The sequence below is a fragment of the Meleagris gallopavo genome, chromosome 2 (assembly GCF_905368555.1).
Source record: "Meleagris gallopavo chromosome 2, MGAL_WU_HG_1.1, whole genome shotgun sequence".
NCBI classification, from domain to species: domain Eukaryota; kingdom Metazoa; phylum Chordata; class Aves; order Galliformes; family Phasianidae; genus Meleagris; species Meleagris gallopavo.
The window spans coordinates 90193876-90220247 of NC_139405.1; the positions used below are offsets into that span (position 1 = coordinate 90193876).

General features: G+C 38.3%; 1 protein-coding gene across 4 annotated transcripts in view; it reads right to left on the reverse strand.

Annotated features, from left to right (window-relative positions):
- Positions 1 to 4583: 4583 nt before the first annotated feature.
- DLGAP2 (DLG associated protein 2) overlaps positions 4584 to 26372 on the reverse strand; it is a 454788-nt gene continuing 432999 nt past the window's right edge. For all 4 annotated transcript variants that reach the window (XM_085217936.1, XM_085217937.1, XM_010707780.4 and 1 more), the window contains 3 exons: positions 19305 to 19396; positions 14357 to 14509; positions 4584 to 12032 (listed from right to left, as the gene is read on the reverse strand). In XM_085217936.1, coding sequence (XP_085074062.1) covers positions 11814 to 12032; positions 14357 to 14509; positions 19305 to 19396 — 464 coding nt within the window. In that variant the 3' untranslated portion in view covers positions 4584 to 11813. The remainder of the gene's footprint in view (positions 12033 to 14356; positions 14510 to 19304; positions 19397 to 26372) is intronic.

A 26372-nucleotide genomic window follows, 5' to 3' on the forward strand; every position in this document is an offset into this window, starting at 1 on the left:
TCATGTCAGTAAAATTAAGCGCATGTTCCCATAAAGCAAAGAATAAAGAATATAACACGTTTGCTTTGCTTTACAGGGTTTCCCTTTTCTCAGCCATATCCTTCTCAGCCTTCTTTTCATCTTCCTCTTCCTATAAGTTAGACAGCCAAATGGCTCATTCCCCATATACAGATACCTAACACACAGACCACAGCAAATATACAGTTTTGTCATTTTAAGAAAGTAAATATATATAAGATTTACAGTTCATCTACTTTTATTTCTGTATGGATAAATTTATACTATATATATATACATACAAATATGTATATATATATATACATACACACAAAGCCACATAGCCTCATACAAATATATAAATATAAACATTCATAAAATTCAAAATGCCATTTTTTCCTAAGATGTTGCCAATGTTTCATAAATGTATAAATATTTTACAAAATTTATTTTGACATATTCAAATCCCTAAGCATAACACGCATAACACTCATCTGTGTCCCTCACTATTCACTCCTGATTTATTTCCTATCTGGCAAAACTGATTTATCATTTCTTTTATGATTGGTTTTATGTCACTTTTTAATATTTAGGATCCTTGATTTTTACCAAAGCCAATTTCCTTTTTAAATGTGTTTGAAGCAGTCTATTATCACATACTCCTCTAGGATCTGCATTTAAATTAATATGTCATTATTTTCCATACCACTGACATGAGTCCCATCCTCATCAAACATTTCATTTCCAAGTTCTGCAGGGAGCAGGGTGAGATTTCATAGCAACCAGTCCTTCTTCCACCAGACAGAGAAAAATGAGACTCCCTGAATTTTTCTATGTTGTCTGAATTGCTCAGGCATATGCAGAGGAGTTGATGCAAGCTGGGGAGAATGCAGCAACCACGCAACAGCCAGAAGGACTTCTCATGGCATTTTGGCTGTGCAAGTTCATTAGTTCCTAGCTCGATTAGGATCTGAACTTCCCTTCAGCATTGAATGGTGATGTTAATCCTCGTGGGAAGCAGAAACCTTCTTTGGATTTCTCCCATAATTAAAACAACTTTCCGTAGAACAATAACAACAAAAAAGGAATATGAACTTAGCATTGAGGAAAGAACATTGCTGAGTCAGCCACCATCACCATTTTCCGATAATTCCTTTATTTTGCATTAAGATCTTCTATTCAAGAGCTGCTGTGCTCATACCTTTATGATCTGGCAGCCTCACACTGCCCGGTGAGAGGAGCAGTGACCCTCTGTGCTTGGGCTGCCCCAGAACCCGGCAGCGGTGCGATCCCGGATCTGGCAGTGGCATCAGCCTGGCTGCTCACCCCACTTCTGTCTCTGTAGCACAGAAGATTTGCCCCCATCCCCAGAGCCCAACTTGGACCTTTCTCAGCAGCATGACTGATGGCTCAGCTGTTTATTATCACTTTTAGATGTTCTGATGTGGTTCTTCCTATCTCACTAGTTCACATTTTGCATGTGTGTGACAGAGATACAGTTGATAATTTCTGATATTTCAGTCCTCAGAGGGCAGTTGGGTGGAAGTGGCTAAGCTGGGGGCACTGAGGCTGAGTCTGCATCTTGCCACTGCCTGTCTGGTTCCTACATGTGGGCACGCAGAACACATCCTGCCCTCTGCCCAGCCCTACTGTGCTGCAAGCCTGGGACAGGGACAGACGGAGTCTTTGCCGGAGTCCTAAAGGGATCAGCCTGTTAGAAGTCCTTAGACATCAGACATTCAGCAAAATACAGTGGCCATGGAATTCATAACCGAGCAGCCCAGATGGAGGAGGAAGAGCCATGCCTTGGCTACTCAGCTTAGATTTTTATGACTGAAGAATTATTCCTTCTATGGGTAGTTTTTTTTCACTTGGTCTGTAGTATCAAGTCCAATAACGTGTGTGCCAGGATTTTAGACTGTGTGTATGAGGATGATTACACAGCTCGATAATTTGTTAAGCCACACTAATTTAATGATATGCAAATACATTCACTATTAGATTTCCCCTTTCCTTAAGAGCAAAAGATTTAGCTCACATAGATTTAGCATCACGATAACTCTTATTTTGCCTGTGATCTACCACGGCACATCTTCTTTGTGCTTTTTCTAAACCATATATTGTCACCTCTGAGCTTGATCACAACTTTCTCAGAACAGAGATTTAGAAAAGATATCCATTTTTTGGAGATCACCTTGAATATTGATTATGTTCTCTACATCAACTGTAACCTCTCCCAGGTCAGTATCTTGATCAATTAGTCAGTGAAGTTACTGACTAGCACTGAGATTGTATTGGATTTGTGTAGGATTCTTGATTTTGCTTCCGCTTCCAAAGCCTGTCTGATTTTAAAATGCATCAAGGATGTATATATATGTATATACATATGTATATGTATGTGTATATATATATATATATATCAGCTGCATCAGATTTTACTTTACAAGCTTATTTAGATATTTTCCTGGCTTTATATTAAAATGTTATACTAGATCTGTATAAAAAATCTTAATGAAGTGAAGCTCTATCACAACCTACTTTTTTCCTAATCCATTCGGCCATTCATTCTAACAAATAAAAAAATGAATTGGTTGTTGTGACTGGATGTTGGCAAATTAGTGTTGCCTATTTTTTATCATTGCATTATCCTTTATCTACTTGTAAGCTGTTTGTTTAAAAATTCACTGCAGAATGTGTCTAGGGATTATGTTAGAGCTGCAATAGGTTATGTAAGGCACTTGTCTACATTTCAAAATTTTCACACTTCAGCTGTGCTGCTACGATAAAAACAATAACAGTCTTTCACAAACCCACTTCCAGTGTCAATGCAGTTCATCTGGAATAAATATGCTAATTCCAGAGCATGTATTCTGCACCTGATTATTTGGTTCAGCAACTGAAATAAAATATGCCACATCTTCGCTCTAGCTTTACTGACCTTACTAGTTCATCAGCAATGATTGTTCTCATTTAGATGGGAATGCTTGTGATACTAAGGCTGATGCGGAACCATCTTAATATCATTGTAGAAGAAACAGTTTTCTTGTCATGAGATCCTCTCCAATTGCAGAAAGGAACATACTATTTTAGGGAACTTGTTAAGGATAGGACAAGCTAAATCATCATTGGAATTTCAGCTAGTAGTGATCAAAGACTTTTTTAGTTGTAAAATATCACTGCAGGACTGCAATGAATGATGTTCTAGGTCACAATATGCATTGCTAAGAGACAGATAAAAAGAAGAGCTAAGCTGATCTAATGACCACTCTCTTTACACGTCATTTTCATTAGAATTTCATTAGAACTGCAGGAAATATACATACAGCAGGAAAATTTTGAGCCTTCCACAACAGGTACTAATGACGAAAATTCTTTTATACAAGTAATGAGCCAGCAGAGTACCAAATCTTTAATTTTATTGGTCCTTCCTACCAAAACTTTTCAGTTTCCTCACATGCCACTCATTCATGGTGTACCCAGCATCACTTATTAACTACTGAGATGTCAGCTCCTACCTCCAGTTGACTCATGCCAAAATTCATCATCTACATGTTAAATTTTAAAACAAACATCTTTCTTGGACTCGCTTCCATCTGGGGAATTCATCCCCGAGGGTACCTTCCAACCCACTTCATTATCCTCTTTTTTTTTTTCCCCGAAAGCTATGAAACAATTGACAACTGAAAGGCTGTTGAAATGCTGCAACCACCACTCCTCATTTTAATGAATAGCATCTCACTGTTTCTCTCAATTTCTCTCCTATGTCCCTCCACCTGCTGTTGCTCACCCAATGGCTAGGTTTTAAACTCTTTCTGCCAAGGGAAATCTTTTTATTTTGCAAGTATGTAATATTGTAATGGTCCATAGCTAGGGGTTCTAAGTGTTATAATATAGAAAATAAATGAGCAATAAAAATCCAGTGATTCAAGGAAGTAAGCACTTTGACATGGTATGTCTTGTCTCCTTTATTTAGACTTAGAGACTTCACATGTTTTCACTTCTTGCCTACTGTGACATCAGTCATATCAAGAAATGTGGACAAAAGTATTCATCAACTTTTCTGCTGAGATGCTCAAGCCATGCCCCAAAGGACTCTTGTCTGCCCTTGAGGGAACCAAAAAGCAAAAAGTGGACTAAAAGCTCCTTTTGGCTATACAACAGTAAAACACATTCGCAGACCCTCCAGGATTCATCTTTCCAAAGCAAAGTCTTCTTGTTACATCTGCCTAAGAACAAGTGCTTTTTAGACACAACAGAGAATATTATTCTCTCTGTTAATGACATGCGATGGTCTGATTGAAAACAAGTGCATGATATTCTCTGCCTATATTAATACTAAATATTCATCAAAACATAACAATAGTGTTGCATTGCTGACTCCGTTTTTTGCCAAATTCTTTCAGACTTCAGGTGCCTTCCTTGTAACTCAGATGAAGCCCAATCAAAAATATCTTATGAAAAAAGAATTTGCAGATACTCAAAAGTCTACATGGCTAAATAACTTAGTGCGGTCTACGGATCGTCTGAATGGAAATGGCATATTTTAACTAATGCAAAATTTTAAACATAATAAAGAGTGTACTCTATTTTTCTCAAAAAATTTAATTGCAGAATTATTTACAGGAGATGAACATAAAGAATACATAAACCAATTGAAAGAGGCAGCTTCATAAAAGAGCCATGGGGCAAAACAGTGAAGCACATTTTCTTACAATCAGCTGGAGGTGAGTAAAGAACCATGAAAAAAGAATAACTCAATAATAAAACAATTCTCAAATATGTCTCCAAAATAACAAATAACATTCTGATAAAGAAGATATTACTGAGAAGCAAGAAATTATTATAGCAATGGAACAACATACTGTACATTCAATTTAGGTATCCTGCATGCTACTAAATAGAATTTATCAAAAGAACCATAAAAGCATGAGAAAGAGAATTACATAAAATAGTTTAATTCTAGTGAAGTGCAGCTTTATACAGATGGTGAATATTTGGCACTCAGTTCATCCTCGTTGTTGATATGATTTCTTATGTATATATTTATTTATATATATTTATATATACTTTTAATGATAACTAAACAGCTAGTTTCCTGGTTCTAACATTCCTTGAAATCTATAGGAGGCATTTAATTTAGTCCTTAGGCCACGCATTTGTTTATTTTGGCATGTCAAATGGTAAATGAATGTATGAGATTTGTCTCTGTGCAGAAAATCCTGCACACTCATGGTGGCTTTTCTTCAGGAAAGAACAGTTCTAGAGCAGTGTAAGCCAGGCTTCTTCAAAGGGAAATCTTATTAATCCAGTAAATTAACATCTAGAGTGGTCTAAAGAATGCATACTTGTGGAGCCCTTTTAAAATGAGTTGGCCATTCTCTTAAACCTCCAAAGGTTAAATCAAAGCATGGATATTAACATGCGGATTCCACTGGTAATTATAAATAATGCTGATATTTCTTTGTGAAGCCTACAGTCAGAGACCTGAACCTACTACCAAGACCTCTGCTTTACTGTGACCCATGAGAAGGGAAGCTCAACATCCTACAGAACCATTATGCAGCAGCCAACTCTCACAGTAAGTCCTTCCTACCTCAGCAGGGCTTGCCAAGTCACATGTTGACCTGAATTATAGTGGACCAATCTGACATTTCCCCCCAATTTCATTGTGTTAGATTCTTTAACGTTCTAATGCAACTGAGATCAGAATGTAGACCAAAGTTCTGCAATAATTCGTCTCACAAGGAAACAACTTTAATAGTTTAGCTTTAATCATGGAGAACACTATGCTGAATGAGAGAAGAATACGGAAAGGAGAAGTAAAATCCTCGCTAACAGGCTGTGTTGGTGAATAATGGCCATATATTCAAATAAACTTCCCCCTCATTTAACGTTAGTGAAAATATTCATGTTTTTGTATTAGTATTTGTATTATATTTGTATTTTATATTGGAGACATAAAAAATCCTTTTCAACAACACCAATTTAGAAAAATAACAGTTTGGCCTTAATAGAATAGAGAATTAAATTGCCAGCTGATGAAAACTGTTCTGGGTTTGCTCAGTTCAGGTGCAAACTCTGTAGACACCAATTAACGTTATCTATGATCTGACTTCAGAAGCCCCATTCTGTTTCATCAATGAATGCTAATGGTAGGAACATCCACGTGTGGAAAGATGGGTCCACGAATAAGCAGTCTTTTACTGTGATCATAATTTATGAAATGCAATATACACTTAATAAGAAGGAATCTGGAATATGGTTTTAGATATAATGAATGTCATGGCCTCTTGCAGCTATTAGAATTTTATTTTGTTAAGGGGAGTTGAACCAACCTTAATATTCTGTCCAAATTCTTTTTTGGGCAAGTTTCCATTTCAATTTCATTTTTATGGTTGCTGTCCTGAACAGCCTATTATGTAGTTAAACAGCTGCAGCATTACACCACAGAGGTAGCTGCATTACAAAGAAAAATTAAGCAATTTCTGTGTATACAGAGGGCTGAATTCTTGCCAGGAGCCTGTGTATGCATATGAATATGCCATAAAACAGCTGTTCCCAAAAGATGTTCCCTGAAGGTGAACGTGGTGCAGATGGGCCATGGGACGTGGCACACTGGCAGTGCCGTAGCCAAGCTGCAAGGACGAGACACGGTCTGCAAGAATGTGATTACTGACCGTGGTTACTAGTCCAACTATCTCGGAACTGGAACACTGAAAAATTATTTTTTATGTATATATATATATATGTATATATACTTCAGTTCTCTGCAGTGTGAAAGAGCTGCCTCTAATCTGCCCCTCCTCACAGTTCTAAGAGATGTCACCATTGCTCTGTCGCACAAAGAACGCTTAGTGTTTGAGCTGAGCATTGCTTCAGAGCAATTGCCCGAACCAAAGCATAATCCTTATGCCTAATTCCTTCTTATGCTCCATGTTAAGCTTGGCTAGAAGGAAGAAGAGGAGAGAATTGGGCACTTGGAAGTTGTGAAATACACAAAGGCTTTTGCATCGCATGCCCCAGGCCCATCTCTCTGGCCAAAAAAGCTGTGGAGGGTTGCACTTGTGAAAGAGAGGCTTACTAAGATCTCAGAGCAAGGGCTCAGCTCCTGCACTTGTCGATAGATGGCACCCTCCCAGTGGAGCTCCTTCATCATCATGACCTCATGCCATCACAAATAGAAAAGGCAAAGGTTGTTCCGGAAACGTGATTTGATTAAATTCTGTCCTTGCCTACAAGATCAGCATTGCTCTCTCCTCTCCTCTGCTTTGCTCAGGTTTTCCTCCTGGTTCATCGAGTCTCACTACCCATTTGGCACAGGTGTGGACCAGGAGAGTCTCCTCTAGCTGTTAGGAGGGTGGTGTGGTAGGAAACTCCCTGGCAGCGTGGGGACTGGCAGGAGGGCCCTCATCCCCTCAGCTCTGCAGGCCAGAGCTGTGGGCGGGGGAACTGCCTGCTGGAGCCCAGCCTGAAGTTTGCATGTCCTCTAATAAAGTGCTTGGAGATCCTTCTGGATGAAAGGCACTGTGTAAATGTAAGTATCAACCTGCTGGCCACCAGGAAGCACCTCTCTAAACATTGAAGGCTTTACTGATACTCCTCACCTGGAATGTAGCTCACCAGTGCTATCACTACAAGGTGATTGCTCTGGGAATAGCAGTGGGAGTAACACCGCTTCACACTTCATTCCGACACTGCCTCATACAAAAGCTCCTGCTCCAAGGGATGTCACAGCTTTTCAGCGCACACTCCTGGGCACGTGGAGCTACTAGCCCAAACTCAGACCTTGTGTGATCATGCACGAACCATCCCCTGTTGGGTCGGCATCTGATGAGTCCCGGGCTTTGGTGCCATAATGCCAGTGAGGACACCAAACCCACAGACCGGCCTGGGCAAGCTCCAGGGACTGGATGCGATGGCTGAGAAGGGCGGATCTGGGGGGGATGCACCCCATGGATCGCAGCAGGGCCTGCAGAGACCGCAGGTCACTTATGGCACATGAACACTTAGGGAGAAAGTATTCTCCTTGCAAAACCACCAAATGACCCCAAATTCCCTTGCTTTATTCTAGACGCAGTGCCAAAGGAGTAGAAACTAGGTTATTAATTTACTGATACAGCAGGAAACATGGGCTTATTTTAAAACAAATAATTTCTATTATATGAAATGTACTATATAGACAGGAAATCCACACAACTTCCTATGCACGCTTTAATTCCTTCCTGGTTATCTCAAGTCTAACATAGTGACAAGGTATAAGCATAAATTAAAATGTAATTTTTTGGTATTAAACTATACAACATGATTAGTCTTTGCACACTGCCAAAGGCCATTCCAATCAGGTCAACAAGAAATAATAAAACACTCCATAATATACTTCACCAATTTACAAAGAATTTCAAATCTGAAAAAAAATGTACAAAGCAAAAATAAGTATGGCAGATACCAACAATTTCACCAGTCAGGTTTTTCTTTATTTAAATCCTCACAATTCTGTTTATTATACTTGTGTTTTACAGGCAATGAAGAAATGAATGGAGACTTCCTATAATTTTAATCAGTGAAAATAAATACTAGTCCAATTAATGTGTTCAATTAAATGCTATTTCCAGCTGTTCTGTGCAGATGTACTCCATGATGTCCACTAACAGAAAGTATTCTACTTTCTCTCTTAGTGTTTAGTTATGTTCCTCCTATGCTGGTTTTGTAACTAATCTTATTTTGATGCTGGGGAGTCAGATTACAATTGATCTGTTAAGATCATGTTAAGGTACCACGTGCGGTGTTTCTCACATTGGGGACCGAAGCAATTTGATTTATCTGCAACACAAGTATGATAAGCATAATGTTATTTTTCTAAATGAACCGGATGTACAGTATGTAGATAGAAATGGCTTATCTGCCTGTAATGATAGAATGTTACCTGTAGAAGAATTTAATATATTGCACTTTGAAATATAACATGCACAGATAACATATTATCAAATCTTTCAGTAAGCATCTAATTTGCATCTAATTTAATTTTGATTCCTTTTTTTTTTTCTCTTTCTTTCTTCTTTTTTAGAACAAAGGTGGAACAAAAAGAAATCACACGTATCCAAAACTTATATTGAACATTTTCTTGTAATGGCATGAGAAATATGGTAAAATACAGGGTTGGCATCATTTCTGCAGGCCTAGTTTTGCCTGAGAACATCCACTATCATGGTAACATATAAAAATTATCAAAATATGATTCTCAATTAAAAACTTACATGGACTGCTCCAAGTCAGCATTATTAAGTCAACTGGGATCTAAATAAATCTATAATCTTTGTGGGTTTTTTTTCACCATTTGTCTCCATAAGGTCTAGTTACCAGCAGGATCAGATTTAACTTGTCTTAATAGCATGACCTGTCCCTGCAGGGGGGGTTTTCAAGCAAGTAAGTCATGTGTGAAGCATAAGGGAAATCAGAGAAAATGTATCAGCTGCCATATATGTATACAGCAGCTATAGATGTATATATATATATAAGTGTGTATGCCTATTTTAAATTTCCTTAATCTAGGAAAGGCTCTAGTTTTATGTGGATATTTCTAATCAGCAGCTCCACATTAAATAATATATTAGTTTTCAACACTAAAGATGCCAATGTCTGCAAGTACATTTGTATTTAAAATAGTAAAACAAATATAGGAATTAGCATTGATATTGTACCTTACCCAGAATTCAGCTCTTTCCTTAATAGAAAATGCCTTGAAAACATGAAGGATGGGAAAGATAATGTTTTTATCTATAGATAAAGAATATTTCAGGGATTTTTTCTTTTTTTTTTTTCTTTTTTTTTTTTTCTTTTTTTTCATTTTTGAGGGATATACATTCGTCTTGGTTTTTGCTTCCAAACATAGTTTAAGGCTATTTGGTAAAGTATATACCAGATATCAGGCTCGATTTACAGGGCTTTCTCCTCACAGAAACATCTCAAAACCTCATCTCTAAAGATTCCCATCTTGAAGCTAACCACGCTTTATCAGCTGTGCTCCAAAGACAGAACTCATGCTTCATACTACACACTGTAGGAAAACAACGAAGGAAAAGGAAAAGAAATAAATAGAACCAAAGCAAAACAGATTAGAAGCAATGTCAGGTCTGCATAACCTATGATAATTCACGTTTTCAGTCATCTGTCAGGCTGCAGGGTGTGTGGGACGTGGATTTAAAGTGCTCATCGGGTGAAGAACCAAAGTGCTAGAGTATAATTTAATAGCTGTTCTGCCTATGGCTAAATACATTAAATACATTGCATTTGTTAAAGCAGGTAAACAGGAAATGTGGTAGATGCGGCTGTCTGTCTCGGTGTGTTAACACTGTTTTGACCTAAAGTAGTACAGAGGAGCTTTCAAACCTTGCAGTCGGAGTCTCTGGGTTACATATCTTATTGCGTCTTCACCTGAAGACTTCTAAGTGCTGGGTTGCTCGGGTGGCTCTGGAAGGTAGGTGAAGTGGAATATTTCTATTTTAGTTTATTTTAAACCAAAGCCTCTGGATTGTGGTAGTCACCACTTCTCTAATAATAGCGAGAGGCTTGAAAATATGTTATTTTCCTTATATTCCATGGCTGGAAATCAATTACCTCTTGAATCGTGTTTGTTACATGTGAAGCAAGCAAGAAGCTTTTTCTTGCCGTAACTGATACTGCATAGAAAAATAGTTCTAAAAAAAATACAACTGTAAACCACAGTTCACCTTTACCTTAACATAACCATTTAAACTTAGATTTACTCACCACTCACATTCATATTTCTTAAACTGTTTACAACATCACAACTGGCATTTTAAACAAGCAAGATTTTTTTTTTTCTCAAGGATACCCTGGAAACTCAATTGATAGAACATTTTGAGAGTTTGAAGTATTACATGTAGCGCAGCTCTTGAAATAAAAGAGAGGATCATAAAATAAACGTTAACACATAAAAGAACTGTTAAAAATGCGATGAGTGTTCCAAAGGAGTAAGTATAACTTTTTCTTTACACATCTTGCTACAGAAGATCTAACTTTTTAAGGCTTCCGTTTTCCTTTCACCCATCACTCAAGTCCTCTTGCATTATAATTTTGCTTAGGTTTCAGAGTGTCGTTATACTGCTAACAGCAAACGTTTCTCAGTGGGCATTCCCAACTCCACCAGACTTGTATGCTTCTTGGTTTCTGATGAACTTTGGAGTTTTAGTAGCTGGATATCCCTGTTCATCTCCAGAAACGTGACATGACATGAGAGGCCTAATATTATTCTGCGGTAACAAAGATGAGAAGAGTGGTAGAGCACATGGGTAAATATTTTAGCTGGGTTCTGGGAAAAGAAACTGGAGGTCAGAGAGATAAATGGGTTCTTTCTTTCCTGCTCTTTACGTTTGTAGCACCTTCTACTTGGATTAGCTAATGCCTCTAGTGAATGGTGAGATGCACCCATTGATAGTTTGTTATTCTTATCCCTAATTATCACACATTTTATAAAAATATAAATAACAAAAAAGTAAGCTGGGTTCCATCTCAAGAGGTGTTTCTTGTTGTCCTCTGAGAATATACTGGATAAGTCAGGTCTCAACAAGCCCTATCCATTGTAGCTGATTGTAAGTCAGACAATAAATACAAAAGAAGTCGTTCTTGCGGTGAGCTCAGCAAATTCTGAGAAAATCAAAAGCATTCCACTGTGCTTATGGCACAAAGAACACAACAGCAAGGGCATATTTATGGAGAGAATGAGACAAAAATTACCAGATAAGTGACAAACTGTACAAGCATTTTGTCTAAAAAAGGAACTCTGCAGCATTCTGTCTTTAAAGCCGGGTTTGAGCCTCTGGGATGTATATCTCGATGCTGTCTGCGCGCTCTGTGGCTGAATTCTGCCGGAAAGAGGCTGCTCTCTTAGCAGCCATGAGCCGCCTTCTGGCTTCTTGTCGCTGCCTGTCGGGTAGGTCCAGAGATTTTTCTCTTGTGATGGGGAATTTTCCTTTTGGGGGCTTCTTTGGTACAGGAGGAGGAACCTTTCTTTCTTCCTAAAATAGGGTATTAAAATAGAAGGTAAATGGCGTGTGGAAGATACCATCAACAGAACATGCAAATTGAAGACATACAGTGCCAAATACTCATTACATACATCAAGCATGCTCGGTTTCTGATCTAAAATCAGCTGATTAATGGATTGCGTGAATGGCTATCCATTCCAGAAACACTGATAAAAACCTGTTATTTCAGCACAAATTCTGTAGTCCCATGTCTTATAAAAGACTACATTTCCTTTCACTGACCTTGCAGATATCCTATACATGCAGTCTACACACCCTCCTTCCACATGAATTTGCTCAGTTTTATCTGACACATTATTACACTCATTATAAACAGAAACACACACTGGCTCTCCAATAAGAATTCAGCGCATCTGTGTGGTCTGATCAAGTGAAAAGACTGTCTAAGATTAGCAGGACATCATTTTTAATTAAATTAATCATACTGAGTTTAGCCTCAGCTGGATATGAAATAGCAGCTGTGTATACATATCTATTAGTTTAGTCTTCTCTATGGATTGCTAAATGGAAGCATGCAAGCACCAGCCAGAGAGAGAACATAAGCTAATTGTTCTCCTTGCCAGCCTGGACCATTTTAAAGAAAATTATGTTGAAGAATGGGCAAACTACAAAGCAAGAGTCAATAGATGTGCTACCAAAGTAGCTGTCAATGGCTTATACAGGTTTTATATCAAGAACTATTTTGAGATGTGAAATTGATACTGTACTCCATTTATAGATTGTGGAATAACATATAAGGGCCTTGAAAAGATATTGTAGAATCACAGAATCATATAAAAGTTTAGGTTGGAAGGGAGCTCTGGAGGCAATTCAGTATAACATTCCTTCAAAAGCCACTTGAAATTAGATCCAAGGTTGAAGTTATAACAGGTTTTTCAACATCGTGTTTAATATTGGCCAAATATCTCCAAAGGAGGAGAGTCGACAATTTCATATGTATAGTATGGTTATTACAATAAATCTTTCTGCTGGATCACTTCTTACAGTAATTATAATAGTCCAAAGTATGGGCTGTTCCTTATGGAGAACACAGTTAATTTGAGGCACAGCAGGATTCAAATAAATATAAAAAAGTGAACTGCAGAATCATCTTTTTTTTTTTTTTTTTTTAATTCTGAAAATTGTGAGTCTACTACCAAAATGCATTAGCCAAGACCAGAGTTAAATTTATTTAAGAATATATTTCAACGTTCTCAACTCAGCAAAACAGTGCAGCAGCCTAAGTTGCTATTCTCCATGATAGACAGCTCTCCCAGTCTTTATTTTCTCTTTTTCCTGTTTTTAGACAGGAACATAAGGGCTCCATTCCTGCTGTCCCATCTTATTATTTTTTCACTTTTACTTATTTTCCTCTTAAGAATATCACTGTTGCTGTCACTATAATAATTTCTTACTTCCAGTTGTCACTAGTAAGCAAGAGTTGCAAACTCACCATCCACCAACCAGTTGGCTGAAAATTAAAATCCAAGAGGAGCATGAAGAAATGAAAGAGTTGTCAAAATGCCTCCTAATTCCTCCCGAACCAAGCAAGTATTCACCTGAGGCCAACAGTACTGACTCAAAACAAATGCTGCCGTCACCTGACTGATAAAATAATCAGGAAGGGTAGTGGGATAATTCAGGTGTGGGAAAGAGCTCTGGGAAGGGGAAAGGCAGTTTGGGAATCAAGTGCTTGTAGGCATGATGCCGCCTGCTTTAGAAGTCTAGTGGCCAGGGGTATCTCCTAGGCAGTGGGGCTGCAACAGAGAAATGCGGGCAGTCGGCCAAAAGCACTCTTTTCCCCCCAGAATTTCCATAGGCCAAACTTTAGCTTGACCAACACTATGTTTTGTCACTTGTACCAGCATCAGTTATTTATGTGAGCAGGACTGATCACTGTAGCTCAGGTTTGAGCTGGCCCAGAAGGAACAACATCCTGCAGTCTACCTTGATTGAATTCTTGGGCTACTGTTCTCAATCTGAATTAGTCAGAACATGTTTCAGTTCTTTTTTTTTTTTTTTTTAATATGAAGCCAGATAAATTCAAGAGAAGTTTTATGTAGCAGAGACAAGATTTTGCAAAATCCATTTTCTTTGTAACACAATTCAGCTCAACATTGTTAAAAGGGGAAAAAAAAAACAACCAACCACACTTTTATGACTGATGAAGGTTTCCATGTACAAGTTGGGCCATGACAGTTAGCTGTTTTCCATCTCTGGGTTAGAAACCTACCACACTTCCCTACTGAATTTAAAACATGGAAGCTACAGTACTATAAATGGGAAGGAAATGGTATTGCCCATGGCCTGCTTACCTTCCTTTCAGGTGATTCTATTATTTTCCATTCATTGAGTTTCAACTGGTGCAGTTCATCAAACTTCATGCTGACATCTTCAATTGAGAGCTGCAATAAGTCCCAGAAACCTGCCAGGTCCTGGGAAGTTGGTCTTGGCATGGCACTCGGGTCCTGTCATGCACAAAAGAGAGAACATGAATAGAGCAGGAGGCTTTAAACAAAGTGATTTGAGGTAGGAAGGGAACCACTCCAGTTCATTTTGCTACAGTGCTGCTCAGGGCAAAGGCTGGGAGCTGTGACTGAAAACATGTGCCTCCTATACAACTTGGATACGAATAAGTGAGATGTCCTGCACTGGCCTTTCTGGATCTGAGTATCATGGAAAACTCCTCAACACCATCTGCTGTGCTGACCTTTATTTCTAAAATGCAGCATGCTGACAGACTCTGTCTGCTGATTATTAAATGGAATAGGGATGTGGCTTATATTCTAGGTATACTGAAGTCTTGTTAAAAATTACAGACATTGTAGGTGAGCGAAACAACCTAACAACACCGCAAGGAAATTGTCAACTTATGCTGTTTTTGATTATGTTGTCTTGGGTTTTCAAATGGACATGTAAGATAAAAAATCTGGATGGAGATGTTTGTTAGAATTTTGTTTCCCATGGGGTAGAATCATGCTCAGGAACTGAGCAGATACTATTCTCATTTACCGAAGTTAGGTAGTTATTAGCTGAATGTCAGTGTTGGATAAAAATTACCTAAAAAATAGTATACAGACTCTGTACCCCATATCTTGAGCCCTGATGCTTGTTCAAGAAGACAAGTTTGTCACTTCAGTGAAGTAGGGTTTAATTGGCAAACATCTCTGTGAAGGTGATGGGCAAATGTCTACCAGGGAAATATGTAGGTCACCTTGAAAGTAAGACCTCATATTTATTTCCATGGAAGCTATAACAGTTACAAAAAACACAATAATACTACTAGATAGAGCAAATTTTCACCTACAAAACACTATTTTTCAACATAGTCACCACCACTTTCACCAGCGATGAACAAGAGCCTGCATGCTGCACACTCGTAACAATCTGCACCAGTGGAGGTTATCCACTGTCACTGTTATCCACTGTCCACTGCTGAAATGCACCATCCACCACTTCACTGTTCTCACATTTACTGTTTGGTCTCTACAAATGTTCGAAAAGCATCAATGAATGTCAGTGGGTACAATTCTTTCTGCACAGGGAAATTCAGTGACACACCTTTGCTTTCTATGCACTTTCATGTCAGACACCGTCTTGTCAGACTGCCCCTCTGCTGCCGTCTGTCACATGACCACAAAATGTAATGGAATGTTGATGGAAGGTTATATGCCTCTGACATCACATGCCGATATAATAAATCAGTAGGCATTACATTTGGAACAGCCCTTGTAGGTCTACACAATGGAACTGAGAGTAACATAGTTGAAATCAACCCAAAGATGCTCATAATCTCCCCCCCTTCCCAGGCCAAAGCTAAAATGGCTAATTTAATAAATAAACAGTGGTGTTCCAGCACCTCACCACTCTCATAGTAAAGAACTCATCCTCCAGTCCATAAATATAGGCAGGGTTGCCCCATCCCAGCTGTAGAATCTGGCACTTACTATTGTGAAGCCTCATGCATCTGGTGATTGTCCAGCCCTCCAGCTTGTCAAGATTGTTAAGATCTCTCTCTCTGCATGGCCTCTCTACCCTTAAGGGAATTATCAGTTCCTGACAAATTAGTATTGTCTGCAAACATAGTATAATTTCAAGTCCTGTACCCAAATCATTGTCAAGAACATTAGAGAGAACTGGTCCTAAACTAGAGCCATGCAGAGATCTTTGCTAGTAGAGCTTTTGTTTAACAGGGAATTTGAGGACTAGTAGTTACTATGCAGATTGTAACAGATTTCTGGAAAACACGATACAACTCTAAATTAGTATTCACTGAAAATGACCATATTGGGTAGATCCCTATTTACTTTAAAAGCACTAACAACATGTGTCAGTGATATTAATTACTCCAGAGAGGTCAACATTACAGGCTTCAAGAACTGACTCCTAGTGAGAAATCTGTCAGCAACATATATTACATTGCAATCTGTTCTCTCCAGTCTGGTCTCCTCAGTCTCTCTCCTCAGTTTCCTCTGAACAGCCAGAAAGTGATGCCACTCGTGGAAATGCCGTTGACTTCTGAATTGAGGGTAATTGCTCTTCTGTACCTTTGTGCTCCACTCATCCCTGCTGCAGAAGAGCACAGCTTCCAGCGTGGCTGGGAGAGGAGCATGCGGTGCATTGTATGGACACAAGAGGGCTGCCTCCTGCTGCTATAGCTTATGGATCCACAGCTCACGGATGAATGCTAGTAAAAATGATTGCTACTACAGTTAACTGAATTTTGAGAAGATTGGCTTAAAGCTGCTTCTTTTTTTTTCTTCTTTCTTTCTTTTTTTCAGAAGTGGCTTCTTTGTTTTTATTGTGTTTGGAATTCAGCTCTGCAGCTCTCTTTCAAAAGGAAGCCTTAAGCAAGCAAAAAGTATTCAGCCGATGCTTGTGTTGCTCTGGTTTTGCCTGCAACCGTGACATACTTAGCGATGATCTCAAGAGCTGAGCAGAATGTCTGCTGACTGGAGTATGGAGGAGGACACTTAAAAGAAAAACATTATCTTATAAAAGATAATGTGAATAATTCACCAGGAAGTAGTCATTAATCAGGGATTCTTTTTTTCAAGTAGTTAGTAAGAACTGTATACTGTAAGAGATAGTCAGCTCAATTCTTATAAAATAATTTCACTGAAGCTGTTGGTTTTATGAATTTATCCCGAATGAGACATCTTAACCAACAGCAACATCAAATGTGATCCTTGAAACTGTTCAGATTCTTTAGAAAAATCCATAAGCCATGGAGAAATTTCAATGTGAGTAAGTGTGTTCTTCTTCCTAAAACCTTGCTGCATTTTTGAATTGGCAAAAGTAGCTGCTGCTGTTCTCTGTCCTACATTTACGGCTCCTGTCATTGAATAGTGTTAGAGAAACCAATGTGTTGGAGCCTTGCAAGTGCCAGATGTACTGTAGTAGCTGCTATCTGTCAGTATTCCCATGGATGACCAAGATGCTGCTGCCAGAGAATATGGAATGTCTGCTGTAGATGTGGGCTAAGTGACTATTAAGGAACAAACACTATTACTAAGCATAAGAAGAAAAGTTCAAAACATGAATGAGTTAAAAGTCCAGTTCTGTATTTGTTCCTTTCTGCAGAGCCCAATTGGTGATTTAAGAGATTGGTGAAGAATATTCAGAGCTCAAATCTCCAAAACTGATTAGAACTGCTGGTATGGAGTTCAAAGGTTTATTATCCATATAAGAAGGAGAGAAATAAAATCTTGCCTTTTTTCTTTTCTTTTTTTAATAATGCTCAAAGCTATAGGTTCCTCCTATTGCTTTTGCAGTAATGACATGCTAAAGCTTCCAAACAGCTCTGCTGTGCAGAGCAGGAGCTGCTCGTTATTACAGTAATGCTCTCAAGCACAATTCCTGGACCCACTTGAAGGAAAAGTGAAGTGGAGAGGAGGTTGGGCTCTCCAAATCTTATTTTGAATAGCTTAATCAGTCAGGAAATGGAGGGAAGTCTGAAATTTACCATATGAAACTTTTAGATTTTAATGAAGATTTCCTTCTTTCACTATCAAACAAATGGACAAACAGTAGCACACATGATACATTTGATATTACAAACTTGGTCATCTCCTGCTTGCCTGACTTTGCATATTTCCTCTGTCATTCTGTAAAAGCTATTAAAATTCTTGTTTTGACAGACTCTTTGAAGTGGATAATTGGATTCTTTCCTAATGAGGACCATATATCTTACCCTTTTCTATCAGAAGATAGGACATGCTTGGCAAGACTTTCTCAGTATTTGATTACAGTTTCAGGAATTCTAGATATGTAATGTTATGAATGGAAAACAGCACATAAGTCTCTGCAGAATTACTTTTGCCTTAAAAACCTGTGCAGTAAATACTAGCAAATGAGGAAATGTGTCTAATCAGATAAATAGATTGCATCTGCTTTGCATGCAGCAAAATTCAGCGCTTTTAATATATAAGATAGGGACAGTCAAAAGTTACACTTGATTTTCAAGTGAGCCAGAGATTGTAGGTGTTCTACCATTAGACTTAGCTAGAAGCATTATGTTCTTCTATTTCTTAGTATCATTTTGCCACAGCGTTTATATCACTGATGGCTGCTGTCATATTAACGAAGATAACATTTCGAATCAAATTAGTGTCTAATGAACTTCCAGAACAATAGCAGTAACTTCTACAAGTAATATACTGCATCTGCTCCTTTCGCCCTAGGACATCTTATATATAATTGGCAATGCAAATTATGAAACCCAATTTTATGAACACTATGTATGTTCTCATTTCCAAGATCAGTCCCATTTTCAGGTAGGTAGAGAACTGCATTGTGTCTCCTACTATTCTCTGCTTACTGTAATTTGAAAAACGTCTTTTCTCACCAGAAATACAGTTACTATTTTAGGGTATTACAAAAATAAGCCATAATATTATGTCTAAGAAAACTTGCATTTCTTCCCTTCTCATTTTTTTTTTCACTTTAATAAGGACAGCAGAAAAACAAAAGACAAAAGGCAGATAGTCTAAAATTACTGAAACTACATTTGCTTTGCTAAAAGATGTACTGACACAATACTTAGAGATTAAGTTAAAAAAAAAAAAAGAGGAGCAGCGAGACAAATGTGAGACATGAAAATGAGAATGTTACTGTGTATTACCCTGTATGTACACTACACTTTTTCTTGTTGTTGACTTTGAATTAAAAGTATTAAGTTCTACAGTTTACAGTAAAATTCTGTGTTAAATTAGGTATGGCTAGTCATAAACTCTTCAAGAATGGCCAGAGATGGTGACTTACCAGATTTTGCTGACAGAGCCAATAAAACTGCTGGAATTTCTGAGACATGAGGAGCTGAGCACTTCCAACAGCACTTCGGATCTTGCCTAGGACTAAGCATACAGAGAGGTTATTGTCAATAGATGTTTTGGCAGCAAAAGGAAATGCCATCTCAAAGAAAATGTAGCTGGAATTACAGCTTAGTTTGTAATGGAAATAAATATTTTGCTGCTTCTGATTACACACATAAAATATTTTTTAAGAGATAGAGATATAGGGAAGCTCCATGGCATCTTACCTTTTGAAAATAGTAAATGATGTATTAGCAACATAGAACTACCAAGCCTGCGTTTGCTTAAGAAAGTAGAAAAGAAAAATCAAAGGAACACACAGAGCTTCCTGAAGTAGGCATGTGGACATAAGATTTTGGAATAATCTTGAATTCCAATGGAAATAATATTTTTTTGAAAAAAGCACAGTGATAAGCATTATCACCCTGATTTTCATTGATTTATTCATTTATTAGGAGATGCATTAATTCCGACCTGATGAAGCACTTAATTACAAATAATTCAGTAGGACTACTGATGCTGAGACTAGTAAGTCAACACCAAACTTAACAGTCTATCAGCTTTTCTAGATTTATCTCTTATGTACCACCAGGCAAAATTAACAAAAGTGACATTACAGACTTGATCCAGGAACATCACTTATATTGTTCCTTCAGTATTGTCATTTTATTGTCATTGTATGACTAATGAGTTAATATAGAAATTTTCCTTACTTAGATGCTGAAACTAACCTTACTGCCATTGCATAATATTCTGTTAAGAACACAAGGAATGCTTTATTGATCTGAACCCATGAAGACATTTTCTAAATGCATCATGGACACAGAATAAAAGCCCAGTGGAAGCTGGAGCTAGACTTGCTTTTGTAAATTGAGAGCTGTTGAAATACTCTCGCCTCAAGAAGCAGGTGGGTGCCTATTTCCTCTGATGTCAAAGGGAGCTTTAAATGCACCTTAGGTTACATCTTCTGATTCTGCAAACAAAAATGGCTTCTATCACTGTGGATGATCCTTGGTTGAAGCCTCTTTAGTCTGTCTGTACTGCGGAGCAAGGTTAACATGTTAAAATATAATGTAAATGCTCCTACCATAAGGATGAGATCTTTAGAGGAATCATGTCTCTAAGACATTCTGTGGTAGGAGGCATTACGTGCTGAAGGTTGTGTACCCCAGGAAACACATGAAGACCAAAGCATGGGAGCTTCAGACAATGGGAGGACACAAGCATGTGCTCCAGGACTTTGTTAAATTGTTGAAACCCTGATGGTTTGTTGGACTTTCCCTACTGCCAGTGTACTGGCCATTTACAGTGTGCAGAAGCACTAAGAGAAGAGACCAAATTCATTTTACTTGACTTTGCTTCCAAGAATCCACTGTCTAAATAAAAATTTCTCTATGCTCTATGAAAGGAAAGAGCTCATCAGTTTGCTCATGTTAGGTACTTATTTTTAGATGAGACAGATCTCTTCCTAAAGATGCCTATTTCTATTGACTAGAGTTCCTGAGGGAACTGGCTTATCCTGAGAAAACCAGCTCCTCTTGGACTCCCACATTTTTATAGGATAAATACCAGACTTCAGTTGGTAGCAGTATGCTTTCCTCACCAAATTCCACTTCCTTCTCTGTGCTGCAAATGCAACATTTTAAAAAGCACAATAAACTGAGGTCTCAGTTCCATAAAATGTCCAGATTTTTATATAATATTTAGAGGAGAGGTATAGAAAGGTAGGTGTAGGGGTGATAATAGTAAATGCTCATACATCTTTTATCATAGAATGGTAGAATCATAGAATGGCCTGGGTTGAAAAGGACCACAATGATCATCTAGTTTCAACCCCTCTGCTATGTGCAGGGTCGCCAACCACCAGACCAGGCTGCCCAGAGCCACATCCAGCCTGGCCTTGAATGCCTTCAGGGATGGGGCATCCACAACCTCCTTGGCAACGTGTTTCAGTGTGAAACGTGTTCCCTCTGTGTGAAAAACTTCCTCCTAATACCTAACCTAAACCTCCCCTGTCTTAGCTTTAAGTTAAACATCCTCATCATTTCAGGAACCAACTTGATGATTAATGAGATGCCTAGGGTCGAATGAAACTACAATAGCACAGCAGAATTGAACTGCAACATTTAATATAGAAACCATTCAATGCTTGCTGAGAGAATCTGAAAGTTTAAGGCTCATTTTCTGTAAATGCATACATATTTCATAACCTTAAAAGCATAGATAAATTTGTAGAGCTGTGGCTCTCAAACTCTATTTTGCTTTCTGTTAGACAAACAGTTTACAGCTGTGCCACAATACTAAATTAAACAGCAATATGCATAATTCATCTGTCCCTTGTGCTACCCATTTCTGAAGGGGTTAAGTGTTTCAGGGCTGCATGAGTAATTCACTGGGGATTTATTTATGTTCAGTTGGCCAAATGAAATAAAACATTTTAATTGGTTTGGGGTTTTTGATCACCAAACTCCTCACTTTCCTCTGTGGAGTTATTGGCTTAGGAAAAGCAATGTTCTCGGTGTTTAAAACCTGTGCAAACACATAGAAATCTAAATAAAGAAGAACTATTTCTTTTGATCTTAAACAAATTGCTTTCATTGTCTGTCAGAACTTTTAAAAAAGGCAAAGATGTGTCACCCAGGCTTGTATCTTCCTTGTCCCTGGATGCTCTGTAGTACAGGACATAGGACAAACTATCAGGGTGGGGGGTCAGAATCTCTTCTTTCCTGAGATGAGGAATTTTGCCTCAGCAGGTCCCTGGCACTGCCTTGCCAAACACTCTACACTCTATTCGGCTACCCACAGAACGATTCTGTAGGCTGTGGGATGTTACGCTTGTCTCACAGGGAATACAGCTCAGTCTTAGCTTCCTCCATTGAATTTGTAGATCATAGTTCATGTACAAAGCGTGATAAAAAAAAACCAAACAAACATTGGTTTTGGCCCTACCATAGAAACTTGACAGAATCTAGATCTGACTAATATTTCCTAGTGAATCTCACCGTTACTCCAAACCCCAAATTAAATAAACATTTATTTGACCTTTGTTATCATGAAGGACCACATTAACAGGCACCTGTGATTTAAAGCCCAGATAGGCCAGACAAGACTTAGCCACTGGCTGTGCAATGTTTTGTGTGACAAACTCCATTTCAGATGTCAGACACTGTGCTTCCAGGCCATATGTATGTGTCACCAAGTCAAACCATATGCCATATAAGGGTAGCTAATGGCAGAACAAGGGGAAATGGTTTTAAATTGAAGGAGGGAGGATTTAGGTTGGATATCAGGGGCAAGTTCTTTACCAAGAGAGTGGTGAGGCACTGGAACAAGATGCCTAGAGAGGCTGTGGATGCCCCGTCCCTAGAGGTGTTCAAGGCCAGGTTGGATGGGGCCCTGGGCAGCCTGGTCCAATATCAAATGTGGGGGTTGGTGGTCCTGCATGTGGCAGGGGGTTGCAGCTTGATGATTCTTGGGGTCCCTTCCAACCCAAGCCATTCTAGGATTCTGCAGACTCCTAGGAAACAACCTTAGTCCGTGTCATGCCTGTCTTTCCAGAAGCACAGATCTCCACTGTGCTTGAGGAGAGGACTGCCAGAGCTACTCTACAGACAGTGAGTTTAACTAACTTGCAATGCAACTTGCAAAGCAGAACTAGGGCCCTGCTGCCAGGAATAATGTTTGCTATGAAGGAGTCTACAGCACTGGTGAGCAGTCTTTCAAAAAGGCTCTAATAGTGGTGAATACACATGTATTACAGGCCTGCCATTTACTGAAGATCTAACTCTATTTCCATTTCAATAAGTAAATGAGACTTAATAAAACATAGAAGTTAGAATCTCTCATATTCATGCTACTCTGCTTTGCTGTAATTAAATTAAAGTATTAAAACACTTCAATTCATAATCTTTAGCACAATATTAATAGACAGCCAAAGCCTTGTCATTAATTTCATGCATTGGGGAATTATTCTGATGAGAGCAGATTGATTATCTCCATGAAAGAATGATGAATGTTACAGACTGGAGAGACTGAGATGTTTGGTGATGCTTAAAAGATACTGCTTGTAAATAAATGATGATAAAATCAATCATCAAACGTAAACATACATAATTTCAATATAATTCATATACCTCCCCACCATTAAGATATTGGTATATTTACTTGAAATTCAGAAAAAAGTAACATAACCTTAATTCTGCTCCCTGATGCATATGGAACATTCTATTTTTGTTGTGTGGTCCTGAACGTACGGCTTTTACTCCAAAGACATACAAAACCCTGACAGAGACTGCAGAAGATACAGACTCAGGATTTTTACTCTTGATGAAGACTGTGCAAATTCACTGTAAACAGCATGGACAATTCACACAATGGCATACTGTCTCCAGCAATATGCAGATTACAAGAAGTATTACAAGTAATATTGTTTTATACATCTTGCGTTGTTTGAGGAATACTGCAAGAACTTAAAATTGAATACTGTTTCACATCACAAATGCAGGGGGAGAAAAGTTAGACCTATGTTGACAAAATCAAGTTCACAGTATGATGTTATAACTCTATTTTTGATAGGTTAAAAGCTTTGCTCATTGCGCCACAAGCAATGGGAAACTACTGACAATCTGCTTCTGGCATTCATTAGTGCTACTTAAATGATGTGCTTTTAGTTTTACATTTTCATTTCATTTCAATTGCTTTTTTTTTTTTTTTCCTAAGCTTGTGTGTGTCCCGTACACAATCTGAGGAAATATGCCTGGAAATGTATTTAAACTGTCATTTAGGTCATCACCCTAATTCAAAGCAGAACATGTAAACCAAAATGTTTGTTCAATCTGTAAATCTATATTTATCTAAATCTAAATCTAAATCTAAATCTAAATCTAAATCAATCCTAAACATATGTCTTTTCCACTATCAACATAACAGATAGGCTATGTTTAGAGTGAGATGATATTTTTGGACAGCACAGCTATCAATCAGCATTGTTGCAGAGAGGAGGAAGGGCAATGGGATCCTTGCGAGTCGTGAGACTGTGCATGTTCACTTTTTTACCAAAATGGAGTTCAGAATGGGGAAAACTGGAGCACAATATACATGCTAGGAGGAATTCTTGGATTCCTCACTATGGGACTCTCCTTTATTGACTTTAACTACCATTTCAGGGGAATTAAGACATTCTGTAGTCATTTCCAACACTCCAAATGTCAATTTCAATAGCTCCTGAAGGGTAAAGTTGTGAGAAGCATTAGGAATTTATGTCATTAATTTCTCTTTGGTTGAAGAATAACCTATATTTGGTCAAACACCTAAAAAAAAAACTTTTATGGATGATTAACTGAAGACTGCACTAAAGTAAATCGGTTGTGAGGTTTCTTTTCTCCTGTTACTGTTTCTGTTATAACTCTTCTATGTTACTAAAGCCCTTGCAGAATTTTGGAAATATCGGCTGGAGGATTAGAAAGGAAAAATTCAGCATCCCTGACATGAAGGGTTAAGGGGAAAGAAAGGTGATATTTTGAGCTCTCTCTAATGCCTGATACACCAGAGATCCCTTTACTTCAACAGGGCATAGCTGTGTCAGCAAAGCTCCTAACAGTGATGCAGAAGATGTTAGAAAAAGACTCTGTCTGCCAGCGTGATTAATACCAGACTTAAAGGCTCTGTTCTAACAAAGGAAAAATTTTTACACTGTGTTATCTTAGGATTTTGACATGGGAATAAAGTCTGGGGAGTACTCCATTTGACACAGCACTGCAATATTTCAGTAGACAAACATTTGGCATTTGCAGCCCAGTTGCCCTCTGCTTCTCTGTGCCACATCACACCTGACCCCACAGCCCCTCTATGGGCTCATAGGCTTTCTGCCTTCCTGTGCAAAGTCCTCTGCTCCCATCACGCAGCTCAGGAAAGCTGGGCTCAGGCTGCACAGTCCTGGCCCTCTGCATCTTCAACAGCGCTGTGATAACTGGGAGTGTTTTTCTTGTCATCACCTACACACCAGCAGTAGCCAAATACAATTTTCAGGGTGTAAAACTGCAACTCCAGTCAGCACCCCAGAGAAACACATATTTTTGCTGGAAGGCACCCTGCCGGTGCAAATGATCACATGCTTACCCTGGGAACACTTCCAGCCACGTATATACTTTATATATATATGTATTCTCATAAAGGTTGAGAACACAAATAACTGCTCACACAGACAATAAATTAACTTCACAGAAATTCTGAAATATGATTCATGGCAACTGACCAAACAAAAAAATAATGTCTGCAGAAAGAAAGCATGAGAAGTTAGATTATTTTTGTTGCAGTGATTATCTTCTCCCTTTCCTAGACCTGATGAGTGAAGATCTTAGAACAACATTATGGGAGAAAAGCTACAGTGAAAGAAAAAAATCAATAGAGCAATCAGACAGCTTTCTGTGATCTCAGGGCTATTGTGCTAACACAGAAAATGAAATTGTTTTCTAAAATACAGTTCGATTTTAACTCTTCCCTTGATTAAAACAAAATTGAAGTGGTAGCATAAAGACAGCCTTCTCATAGGAGATGCAAGGCTACCTTTCTTCTTCAGGTACAATTAGTATAGCCTGGCCAACAAAAAGAACAATTCAGCATTAACAGTGACAGTTTGAATGTGCAAACTTTGCTGTCAAGTGTTATGGGAATAGTAGCTGCTGGAAGATAGAAAAACATATTTAGTTGCTTCTGGCTCCTGCATTTGTGAGCATTTTCTTCAGAGAACTGTGAAATGCTTAAATATGTCAAGATACATTTCATGCTGGGATATCATTAAACTTCAGTTCTTGTGGATACATACCTTCCAACTTTCATAGCTCAAACTGAGTATATAAAATGTGTCAGAGGCTCAACAGCAAAACAGTTATTCATGCAAAAACTTTAAAATGCTGTGAAGCTTGTTCCCTCGGTGAAAATAATTATTTGATAATCTCCATTTAAGTTTATGTTAGTTATATGAAATGAAGGGATACTATTCCAAAGATTTGGAAATGAT